The sequence below is a fragment of the Natrix helvetica genome (genome assembly GCF_964273705.1).
Source record: "Natrix helvetica genome assembly, chromosome: 1".
In the NCBI taxonomy this organism is placed as follows: domain Eukaryota; kingdom Metazoa; phylum Chordata; class Lepidosauria; order Squamata; family Natricidae; genus Natrix; species Natrix helvetica.
In genome coordinates this window covers 230,952,747-230,965,818 of record NC_138548.1, presented here as the reverse complement: position 1 = coordinate 230,965,818, position 13,072 = coordinate 230,952,747, and the positions used below count along the sequence as shown (strand labels likewise).

General features: G+C 39.5%; 1 protein-coding gene across 3 annotated transcripts in view; it reads left to right on the top strand.

Moving 5' to 3' along the window:
* TEX2 (testis expressed 2) overlaps positions 1-13,072 on the top strand; it is a 126,633-nt gene that overhangs the window by 99,184 nt on the left and 14,377 nt on the right. For all 3 annotated transcript variants that reach the window (XM_081933578.1, XM_081933576.1, XM_081933577.1), the window contains exons 7-8: positions 5,014-5,113; positions 10,713-10,845. In XM_081933578.1, coding sequence (XP_081789704.1) covers positions 5,014-5,113; positions 10,713-10,845 — 233 coding nt within the window. The remainder of the gene's footprint in view (positions 1-5,013; positions 5,114-10,712; positions 10,846-13,072) is intronic.

Below are 13,072 nucleotides of genomic sequence, written 5' to 3'. Positions count from 1 at the left end.
CGCATGCCCACATGACCCCCCGGTGAATGCGCGCGCGACTCCCCCACCACCCCATTTTGGACCTAGCAGGCCTCCCTGAAACCTATTGGGACCAAAAATGGGCCAGGAGGGGGGGGCACACGTGCACCCCTTTTGGGCCTAGCAGGCCTCCCTGAAGCTGTTACAGGTATTATGTCTGTCTTGTATGCAGCTTTATTCCTCTTTAGCATTCATTTACATTAACTGTTTTTTAAATTGTTTTTAAACGTTAAATTTTTAATTACATATTGAGTTCTTACAATTGGGGTATTTTAATGCTAATTTTAACTGTCTATATGATGTAATTTGTTACCTCCTCCGTGTCCGTGTCCGTGTATGTGTATATGTGTTTGGTATGTATGTATGTCTATTTGTTTTTTATACATTTTCTATGTTTTATATGCTCCATTGTACGCCGCCCCGAGTCCTACTTGGAAAGGGAGCGGCTAATAAATTCAATTTATTATTATTATTATTATTATTATTATTTAGTGATGCATTTCCTGCCTCTCTAGGATTTATTTATTTATTTATTTTATTTATTAAATTTGTTAGCCGCTCCCTCTCCACAAAGGGACTCGGGGCGGCGTACAATAAATAAAACACATAATATAAAATTACACATTGTGCGGAGGAGGTACAAAAAACACAATACATCATTATTATAACATAGAATTATTAAAATAAGTTAAAATTAAATACCCCATGGAGATTACAAATTTAAAAAATTGCCAGGAGGAGTAAAATGGAACTATGGTTGAGCCAGGCCTGCTAGTTGAAAAAGGTGGGTCTTGAGTTTTGAACGGAAGGAGCGGAGGTCGGTGGTAATCCTAATATCCGGGGGGAGGTCATTAAAGGTGTTTATCCAGGCCATACATTCCACCGATCGAATGCCTAGTTCCAGGTATATCGGGGCAAAACCAACACAAGGGGGAAGACCCAGAAGTTTTCTAAGGAAAGCAGCCTGGGTTCTTTCAATGCAGTCCTTGAAGCCCCGTATCCATATGGGAATGCCATAAAGAGTTTGGGCCAGTGTTTTGGCTTTGTAAATACGTAGGCCAGAAGGAATGAACTGGCCACCCTAGATATAAAAGAATCTTAAAATCTGCTGGTGACTACAGGAGGCCGAGTTTAGCACCTGGGTTCGATGTCTAGTCCAGGCACCAGTGTTCTGAAATTGAATACCTAGATACTTAAAATGGAAAACCTGCTTAACAGCATTGCCACTGATATCCCAGTTATACAATTTCCGGGCTCTAGTAAACACTAGTACTTTTGATTTATCATAGTTAATAGCCAAATGGTTTTCAGCACAGTAAGACCCAAATGCAGAAAGTAATCTTTTCAGTCCTGGCCTTGACAATGAAAGGAGAACCGTATCATCAGCGTAAAGAAGAAGCGGGATCTTTGTAGTTGTCAGCTTCGGGGCGTGGGACTCAGTATGTCCAATGTAACCAGCCAGGTCAGATAAAAATATATTAAATAGAAGATGATCCAGAACACATCCCTGCCTTACTCCATTCTTAATCGGGATAGGATTAGGAAGTTCTCCCTGCAGACCACACCTGACCTGGCTGGATGTCTGATTGTACAAGGACCTAATTAAGAACAGCAGACGTCTGTCAATAGAACTTTTAAGCAGTTTTGACCACAACAAACCCCTAGGGACTGAGTCAAATGCTGACTTTAGGTCGATGAAAGCAGTGAAGAGTTTGCCACCTGGTATAGTGGTATATTTGTCGACCAGGTGCGCTAGGGCAAAGCAGTGATCTAGTGATCTATCTATCTATATATATAATTGATGGCTTGTATAGTGTTCTAACTGCATTTTGATTCAACTACTTGAAACAGAAGACTCCTAGAACCAAAAGTGGGGTGTGGAGATGCACCTCCCAGTGGCCATTTTTGATCCCAGGAGGCTTCAGGGAGGCCTGCTAGGCCCAAAACAAAGTGTGGGGAGTGCCCCCTCCCCCCCCATGCATGCACGGAAGAGACCCGAAAATCAGCTGGCTGGCGGAAGGTGCATACGCATGCACAGTGCAGCTGAGCTGGGTGACAGCTGGTGTGCCCGCAGACAGGGCTCCATGTGCCACCTGTGGCACGCGTGCCATGGGTTCGCCATCACGGTTCTAAAATCTAGATGGTTTTTGTTGAAACAGAAAACAGGTGGGCCTTCATTCATGTATTCAGGTTCTAATAGTGATTTATATGCTATTCCTTTAGGAGAGTAAGAAAGATGTCTCTACTTTCTTTGCAGAGCCAGTTCTGGGTTTCTTATTTGACTTTGAGCTGCTGCTCACCACAGTGTTAATGTGCATACCTCCAGTGCTTGAAACAGCAGCAAAGTGTGTGCTGCCCTCACAACTGAGCTGCAGTTTACCTTAGTAACAGAACTTGCAAGTCCTAACCTAGTGGCTTCACTACAGGTAGTCCTTGACTTACATCCATTCATTTAGCCACCATTCGAAATTACAATGGCACTGAAACATATGACTGGTCCTCACATTTATTGCAGAATCCCAAAAGTCACATGATCAAAATTCTGGTGCTGGCCAACCGGCATGTATTTGCAATGGTTTGGCAATGTGATTGCCATTTGCAATGTTCCCAATCAGCCTCCATCCTGCAAAATCTATGGGGAAAGCCAAATTTGCTTAGCAACTGCCGTGATTCCCTTTAAAAAAAAAGGGTGGGGGCATAAGATTGGGTATGACTGACTTAACAGGAGCTGTGGTAGCGCAATGGTTAGAATGTAGTGTTACAGGCTGACTCTGCTCATTGCCAGGACTTCGATCCTGGACTCAGCCTTCCATCCTTCTGAGGCTCCATGCTCCACCATGCTGGTAATCTGCCACTCAGAATGTTTCTGAACACAGCACTGAAATCAGTAAAATGAGGATCCACATTGTTGGGGGCAATATGCTGACTCTGTAATCCCCCCCCCCCCAAGAATGCTGTAAAGTAAGTGCTATTGGTATTACCAACTGCCTTACTTAGCAATGGAAATTCTGGTCCCAATTGGGGCTGTAACTTGAGGACTACTTGTGCAGGACAATTGAAGGAAAGCAATTGGTGATTCTCCTCGGTTTTCTCTCCCTCCCCTTCTGCCATCACTAGCTGGCAGGACTGATCGCTCTCCTTAAAATGGAGTAGTAACAGGTTTGGTATTTGAGTGAGTGCTTGATCTAGATGATTTAGCTGCTGTTCAGGTTTCCCCGGTGACTTGTCATTGGCACAGGGATGCTCCACACTGGTAATCTGTCACTCAGGATGTTTCTGAACACAGCGCTACTGGTGATTTATAAGACTGGTAGATTTGTGCTGAGAAATAGACCAACTGATTGATGGAGTGAAGAAGATATGCAGGGTGAAGCAGGAGGGAGCTTTCATGTCACATTGGGACAGTCCTGTCACCTATTGATCTGTCAGCCAGGTTATTTTTGGAAACAGATTTGTGGTCTTTCTGTCACTTGAGTTAGAAAGGGAAGCTCTTATTAATTTCACTCCAATTTTGCTATGTCCAGATTCATATGTGCTGCCAGGGAATACTAATCTTGGCAGCAAGTGTCTGCGGCTGGCAGAACCCAAAGATATTCTGTGGAACATATAAAACAATATTGGAGTAGGCAAAGTAGCACACCTCTCGGGAAATTAGAAAGCACCGAAAACCATGTGTTGGTAGAAGGAACAGAAAACCTGCAATGCTCTCATTTGGGACAAAAGAGCCAGTTTGGTGGTGTGGTTAAGGCATCAGGCTAGAAACCAGGAGACCATGAGTTCTACTCCTGCCTTATGCAAAAAAGCCAACTGGGTGACCTGGAGCTAATCACCTTCTCTCAGCCCTGGGAAGAAAGCAGTGGCAAACCACTTCCAAAAATGTTGCCCAGAAAACTGCAAGATTTGTCCAAGCAGTCACCAAGAGCATGTGTGCACGTGCTCTCTCTGTGTTCTCCCCCCACCCACCTCTCTCTCTCTCTCTCTCTCACACACACACATCATCTTTATTTGGGAGAATCAATCATGTATGTCCTTCTAGTTTAAATCAAGCAGGAACTTTTTTTTCTTATTTTGGTCAGGCAGGTCTATCCATCTTTTGAAAGACCAATTAACATTGTTTAGAAAAAGTTCTACCAATCTTTCAGAAGACTGTGCTTAAGAGCCCATATATTGTCTGACTGGCATTTTGCAAAATGCTAGTTCACCATGGGCAAGTATCTCCATACCTCTGATCTGTTTGGAGGGACCAGGAACCAGAATGGAGGAAACCGTGTGTCCTTGATTACAATGCAGGTAGTCCACAGCTTACAACCAGTCACTTAATGATTGTTCAATGTTACGATGGACTTTAAAAAAAGGTATTTATCTCAAAATTACGACTGCCATTCTACCTCTATAGTCACATTTCAGGCCCTTGGCAACCAGTTCATATTTACAACCAGTTGTAGCATCCCACTGCCATATGATCACATTTTGCAATTATTTTTTCAGCTTTCTGGCAAAAAACATACTCTAGGTAAGCTGGATTCAAACTTATGACTTGATTTGCTTAACAACCATGCTGACTCACTTAATAGGAACTGTAAAAACACTTGTAAAATCAAGTTTGATCACATGGTGACTCAACTGCAACGACTTACAATCAAAATTCCAGAGTCAGTTGTGATCATAAGTTGAGGACTACCTGTAGGTACACTCCTATGGCCTACAAAACTTTGCAGGGTGAGTTTCAAAAAGTAGAGTAATAAGAATAAAACGTTCACACATCAAAATTAAATACACTTAAGGCATTGTTACCACTTTATTATGTATGTACTTACTGTGTTTTATTGATAAGTAAAGGTGCAGGTAATACTTTAATAAATTATTGTTTTCAGGGGCCTCCCAAGATCATAACGTGGCCCTGGGTCATCCCAGGTAGTATCAATCATTCAAACACCCTGAATGTTGAGAAAAGAGAGAAAGCACTGCTTTATTCAACTTTTCTTCTTCTTCTAGTTGCCATACTTCATGAATGAATTAACGCTAACAGAATTGGACATGGGAATTGCACTGCCGAAAATCCTTCAAGCCTATAAGCCTACCATTGATTATAAAGGTATTGTGTTGAATTTTAATGTTGTAGGATGCATTAACAATAGAAAACTATCGTGCTGTTACCTAATCATAATGTGCACTCAATGAATGTTGTCTAATCCTAACAATGTCTCTCTTAGACTGTTCTAACTTTTTTTCCTACATGGGACTGCTTCTGGATGCAACATCCAAGCTACAACAGCACAGCAGGGAGGATATGATACAGCACAGAGGAACATCTGTTTAAACGTGCTGCACTAGTTAGCAATAGGCTTCCGAGCCCAGTTCAGAATGCTCAAGTTATAATCTTTAGATCTACACAGTGGAGTATTGTGTTATCTCAGGCAATGCTTTGCTCAAATAGCATAAATAAGGCTTTTTGGGTAACAATCCCCACTTTATAGAATTCCCCCCCCCCAGACTAACCCTAACCCTTCTTGCATTTTGAAAAAAAGCAGGGAATCCTATTGCATTGTGTCCTTCTTGCAAGCTATAGCTGGTTAGCTTTTATTTTGACATTGCTGCAGCTTTGTTTTCAGTGTTTGCCCCTCCTTTTGGGATTGGATTGGGCTAGAAATCTTTTTAGTAAATAAATAAATGGGGGAGGAGTGGTGTATGTAAATACTACTTGAATTGATTGCTTCATTGCATAGAGCAGGGGTGTCAAACTTGCGTTGTCACAGCTTCATCACGTGATGTATCGTGACTTTTTTGCCCTTCACTAAACAGGGTGTGGCATGGCCAGCGCGTGATCCATCTGGCCCCGTGGGCTGCAAGTTTGACAACTGTGGCGTAGAGCTTCAGTTAATTTATTAATTTTTTTCTTAATACAATACAATAGTAGAGTTTATACAATACAATACAATACAATAGTAGAGATTTCCACAAGCAAATCATGTTTACTATTTATTTAACTACCTAGAAGTGAGTTTGGTTGGTGGTTGTTTCGGATTAACTTCCTTCCTTGAGTGGGGGTATTACAAAACCACACCCAACTAAAAGTGGCACAGCAAACTTCTGAATATCAACAGAGAGCAAACCCCACATTTACGATAATTGTACACTAATTATGTTACCTAGTTGGGTAATGAAACATCTGCAAACAAATCACTAAGCTCAGAGATCACTATGTACAGTACATTCTCTTCTATTGCTGTCTAGATATGCCCATTAAAGATGTGGAATTATTTGACTGGGAAGAATAGATACTAGTACTTCCTTCTATCATTTTAAATGAATTTTTGAAAGGGAGCTTTCAAATTTGGGCTCATCTTTTAATTTCCCCTCATATAAATTACCTTTTTAAAAATTCATTATTTATATTTTGTACAGAAATGGGGACTTCTTTCCTAATTATCTGCGGTTTAATAATTTAATATATTATGATTGCCTATTTTAGAAGACTGTGCGACTTACAAAGTTTTTAAAAAGCCCAAACAACAAAAAACAACCCAGTAAAAAAGCACACTATTTTTTTTTAAAATTTAGTAATATGATATAAAACGTTCAGCTAAAGTACAACTGCTTCTTATTGCCTGATAATTGGAAAATTTGGGTTTGTCATGAATGAAAAATGTATATCATCCGTGATCTCCTTGAATTATTGTTTTTGTTTAATTTCATTACATTATTAAAAAGAATTGGTACTTGGAGCTTGTTGACTCACTGATTGCATAAATGAAAGCAGCTGGATTTCACCAATTGAAGTCACAGGAAAAATGTATTAGTTGTTTCTTGATCAGGGGTCTATTTTGGAGGAGATTAATCAAATAGGTTCTCTTCATCTCTGTTGCTTTATATAAATGTCATATTAAATTGTCAAAACAGCATCTGAGTACAAATTAATGAACTCCAAGAACAGAATTGTAGTTTGAATTACTCTTTTTTTTTTGTTTTCATCCAATCATAGAAATAGAATTCAATCTGCTCTTACTGCAAGATAGGGTTTTTTTTTTAAAAAAAAAGCAACACCATTTTTTCATTGTGAAACAACAGTGTGATATATTTTTAGAATTGGTTCATTCAATTTACTGCAACAGGAATGTTCCAGCCCTTATAGAGCAATTGGTGGCTATTCTTTCACTAGATTGTTACTGAGACATGGCATTGTAAAATAAGGCATGAAAGCAAATTCCAGATCTTTGGTGCAGAAAGATAAATGTACTGGTTAGGATGCCTGAATGGGTGTTATTATTTTCTGCCTCATTCTGTTTCACCCTTTAAAGATTTGGGTAGTTTTCCAGCAAGTGAAAAATACATCCATTTCTCAGGAATTACTCATCCAAAGAAACTGAGGCCTTGACAAAGATTTCAGAGGCAACCAATATAATATTGCATGATAATTTCACTAAATAGCTTATTGTCTCCATTAGAGGTGCATTTAAATGAAAGAAAAGAGACCACTTACTACTTAGCTCTTTAGAGTTGAAAAGCAATCCTAATTGTGAAACTGCAGCATATTCAATTTAAGAATACTTTGGTGGGTATGTTATAAGCAGCTAAGTATAAGGAGGGAAATGTAGACTTAGAAGAAGGAGAAAAAAAGGCACTGCACTGTATTTCATGCTAACATACTTTACTGTGATGTTGAGGTAAATGTTTGAGGTATTTGGGGGCAAACACATCTGAGTTTAAGTACACCTGCCCCAGTTTATTATATTGGTTTTTGTGGGAGCTTACTTGAGGATTTCTTTTCATTTTACCTCTCAATAATCACCCTAGAAAATAGGCTTGGTGGAGAAAGTGTGTGAATTGACCAATTAAGTAGAGCCTAGAGACTGTAAGGTACATTTGAACCTAGACAGACACCTTAAGCATTATGCCAATGGCTTCCCTCTGAACCTGTTCATGCATTCATATTTGTTATTCTGTAAAACAAGAATATTAGAAATGTTCCACATGGTAAGGTTTTTTGTAGTCAAAATTGTGACATGAGAATTAAGGGGTAGGTTTTGCACATCCCTACTAAATACCGTATTTTTCAGAGTATAAGATGCACCTTTTTCCCTCAAAAAAGAGGCTGAAAATCTGGGTGCATCTTATACACGGAATACAGCATTTTTGGCCTCCAGAAACCCCGCCCCCTTTGCAAAAATGGCCGTGCATAGCCTTTAGGAGGCTTCCAGAGTGCTCCTGGGGGCTGGGGAGGGCAGAAATGAGCAAAAAATGGCCCATTTTTTGCTTGTTTTTGCCCCCCCCCCCCAGCCCAGGGGTGCACTCTATAAACCTCCTAAAGGCTATGCATGCCCTTTTTTGACAAAAAATGGGCTCATTTTCGAGAAAAACAGGCTGTTTTGGGGAGGTCTGCAGAGTGCAAAAACTTTTTTTTTAAATTTGCCTCTTCAAAATCTTGGTGCGTCTTATACTCCGGTGCATCTTATACGCTGAAAAATACAGTACATTTGACTGCGGATATCGCATTCCAAAGTGGTCCCTTCCTCAGGGGTTTGGCTTGTTTGGTTTGCTATAAAGGGACAAGCTTCCTCACAACTGATTGTAAATAACATGATGCAGCTGCTCTGAGATGCTGATCTTTTTCATTTCCTGTAGCGAAATAAGAACAATGCTTTGAGTCTGTGATGTGGCTGTTTTATCTCTCTGCCTCACAGATGCTCTCTAAAGCTTTTCCCTTTATAATTGCAGGATATTACATACAGATCAGAACAGTACAATTACAAACAGTTGCGCTCAGGTTATTGCTAATCTGCCTCAGATAGATGGATGCCCCCCCTATGGAATTCAGGGCAAATCCAAATTGCAATGCTGAAACATTTTCATAGACGGTGTGGGCAGCTTTCATGTTTCTTCTTACAGGCTTTTTAATTGCCCCTTAAGATGGGTTCATAAGGATATTTATTTGGGGCATTTTTGGAGAAAACTGGAAGGGAATATTTGGATGCTTTTAGAATTGTAGAATACAACATTAAAGAGCAAGGATGGGCATTTATAGCAAGAGCATTTATTTGATTTACAGCTTTCAAAGATCATGCTACTTAAATTTGGTGGCAAAATAGTAATTCTTAGCGGTTTTTATTTTTAAATTCTTGTTACAATTTTGGAAAATTTAACTGCCAACTAAGTGAATTTAAACAATCCAAAAATTGTAGCTCTATTGACTCCGATGAAGTCATCATATCTCCAATCATAAAGGTAGTCCTGATTTACGACCATTCAAAATTAGAACAGTGCTGAAAAAAATGTATATATGAGCTATATTTGAAGTTACAGTTATTGCAGTACCTCGACAGTCACATAATAAAAATTTGGGCCCTTAACCCCTCCTTATGACTAACTTTAGGGATACTGCAACTCCCCACACCTGTCTATCTCTCTACCCAGCCCACTAGCACATGCAAAACTGCTGTGTCATTGAGGCCTTTGGCCTCTCCCACATCCTGCTAGCCCGCAGCAGCCACATGCAGAATGATGTGAGGCAGCCTCTGTTAGAAGGCAGCATCTCGCATCAGCTGAGTGTACCTGTCAGCATCTGCAGAAAAACCCAAAGATAAAGGGAGCAGTTTATCTCCTGGGTGTAATGGGGTGGGGGACCCGACTGAAAGTTTCTCAGGCCTGGAGGGGCAGAGAGGGCCGAAGGTCTCCTGGTCCATAGCACCTTTGTCCATGCTACTGTATTTTGTAGCTGGCCAAGGCCTCGCAGAACCTCCCCTACTCCCCCAGGCACCCTATCCTCTGCTTAATAATCCACAGAATCGCTTAAAACCCACAACTGGAGGCAACAGGATTGCAGTCATTGAGTGAAGTATTTGTGTGGGTGCCTTGCCTAATGACCGCAATGACTTAAGATAAAAATTTCAGGCTCAATTGTGGTTGTAAGTTGAGGATTACCTGTATTCCTTTGCAGCACAAAGAGGAAAATTTGATCAGAAGGAGGGAAAAACATTAGACTCAGACTATTTTTTATGCAAACATCCTACATATGATATAAATAGTGCTACTCCAGTGTGCAGTGTAGAAATCATCCCACTTCCATTTTTCTGAATAGATTTGCCTCTTATCCACACTGAAATCCAACAGCATGAATGAATTTGTTTGTGCATGTATGTGTTAACTAAGCTCTCATTCTATTTGTCCGAATGCAACAAAACATCCTTTTCCCCCCTGTGTTACTTTGGAGGCTCCACTGTCACAAGCTAGCAATCTATGAATTTTATGATTTGAAAAATTGTGTATCGCAGGATAAAAACTGGTCATCAGATTTTCTTAAGATGAACAGAAGTAAAAGTGAGCATTCTGTAGCAAGTCTCTTTTTGAGAATGAATCACCCTGTTATTTTCTAGAAACTCTTAGGATTTTGAAACAACCTAATTGCAAGATCAGTACAGCAGAATACAGACACTATTACCCATTAGAGTTCTAACTTTTCTAAATCTGCTGACTTATGTAATTAAGTCTTTACATCACTCTTGCCTTTACCGATCAAATTGCTGTTTACATTTATAACAATAGCCTTGACTTCTAAAAAAGAGGTGGAAACAATCTGAAGGCACCTGTGTAACTTGCAGCCTCTGGCAAATTTTTCTCTGGAAAAACCTTACTTGTTCCTTCTTGAAAAATACTTCTTCTTGTTTATATGTAACATGATGTTCTCCCAACAATTCTAGGACTTTGGATTGACCTGGAAATATTGTACAATGGATCTTTTCTGATGACCCTCGAGACAAAGATGAATTTGACCAAACTCGGGAAAGAACCTCTGGGTGAAGCATTAAAATCCGGAGAATTGGGTAAAGAAGGGTAAGGAATCTAGGTTAACAGTTAAATTTTTGTACAGAAAAAAAATTGTAGCAGCAACATTCTGCATTTATCCATGGAAGAACCCAATGAAATCTTTATAGTAAATAATGTAGGACAGGTAGTCCTCAACTTACATCAGATCATTTAGTGACCATTTACAATGGCACTGAAAAAAGTGATTTATGACCATTTTTCACATTTATGATTGTTGCAGCATCCCCATGGTCACGTGATTTACATTTGGATGCTTGGCAACTGGCTCGTATTTATGACGGTTGCGATATCCTGGGGTCATGTGATCTGATCAGTTTTTCGGACCTTCTAACAAGCAAAGTCAATGGGGCAGCTAGATTCACTTAACTATGTTTCTTATTTAACAACTGAAGTGATTCACTTAGCAAATGGTCCAAGAAAAGTAGAAAAATGGGGCAAAACTCACTTAACAAATTTCTCACTTAGCAACATAAATACCGGGCTCTATTGTCATTGTAAGTCAAGAACTACCTATAATTGTTTATGCGAAGGCTATCATATGCAGTCTAACTCTGTTGCCCTCAAGCTCAAAATGCATGGATGAGTCTTTTATATATTGTTATTGTTTGATGCTTGCAATATGTATTGAGTTATACATTAAAAAGTGGGATTAAAAATATAACTGTGGTGGCAGCAGGGGGCAGGTGTCTACAGAGCTGGTCCAGCAAGATTTGGGTTCCAGCAGTACCTGACATTGTTGAGCCATTGTGGGCTTTAACAAAGAGGTCAGTGGCCTACACATTTAAGACCTCTGCCTTAACCAGCAAACTGACTCTGAAATATAAATATTTGTGCATATCGGGCAGCGGAATGTATATACAGACCAACTCAAATTTCAACTAGCCACAAAACACAGCAAAGATTTTTTCTTCTTCCTTCCTTCAATTTCCTCATCATCTCATGCTCTAGCCTATGCTTTAACTTTGGGTGAGATTTTAAATTCTCAGGTGTGTTTGCTGTTTTCCTGCTGAGAGATTCATTTATCAGCCTTGCAGGAAGATGGGCAAACTGCAGTAAAGCTGACATACATACAGCCTGCGCTAAATGGAAGAAATATATTTTGCTGTTGGCATAGCTCCCAAGCTCTTAGGGAAGAAGTACTGCTACCAAATATGTCTGAGACTCAAGGCACGCAGTCGTACAACAGTCAATGAATGTGTTTAAATTATGTTTTAATAAAAGCTGAAATAAACAGATTGTATTTACGGATGAATTGTGACTAATTTTTAAATTATTTTTTCTATTGGATCCTTCTCTGTTGATTTTATATTTTAGTTGACTAGCTTACCCGGTTTATGTTGACACTAGATGTAGCTGATTATACCTTTCGCATAACTCTGCAATAGTATATATTTTTGCCTCCCCCTTCCCCCCAAATGGTTGACTTCTATGTACATTTTAAAACATTAAAAGTTGTCAGTTATATATTTTAATTTATATTTTCATAATCAGTGTATGTGATACTTTAATACCAGTCTAGTTTACACTATGTGACTTAACAAAATGCACTTTTTAAAAGGGTCGGCTAATTCTGTTTATTTCATGCTGGCCAAATAAAGTTTCCTAATAGAAATTAGCCACAAATGATTCTATACTGTCACTTCTCTAATTTAACACTTGTTCTTATTTCCCCTTCATTTTCTTTTCTTTTTAATAATATTTGGATTCGTCAATCTGGGATTTTTTCTGGTGAGTGGTATGTGTCATATCATCCCATTCTGTGTGCTGTTGATTCTGTTAGTGCTGAAACATCCAGAAGTGTTGAAACTGCTTTACAGTGCATTTGCTACACAACCTGGGTATGGAGAGGTCAATTCTTTTGAACCAGCGCCTCTTGATAATTAACCTTAATGCACATACAATTGCCTTCCCAAATGGTTGATCAAACCTGTATGATTTCCATACTTCATAGCTGTGTGTCCTGAATACTAGTTCTAGCTGGAATCACTGCAACAGCTCCTGAAGTAATAGAGGAAGGGGAGTCTTAAAAGGATACCGTTTATTTCCCCAGTTCTTGAAATGTCTGCAGTATGTGTGCCTGTGGGGGTGTGGAGGGATGGAAAAATGTGCTCTCTAGATTTGGAAGCAAACATCACTTATTACAAGCAGTACTTCTCTAATACTACAGATACTGCTTGAACACAGTGCGGTTCCAACACTCTAGTCTAGTTAGTCTAAATATCTACTTTATTCA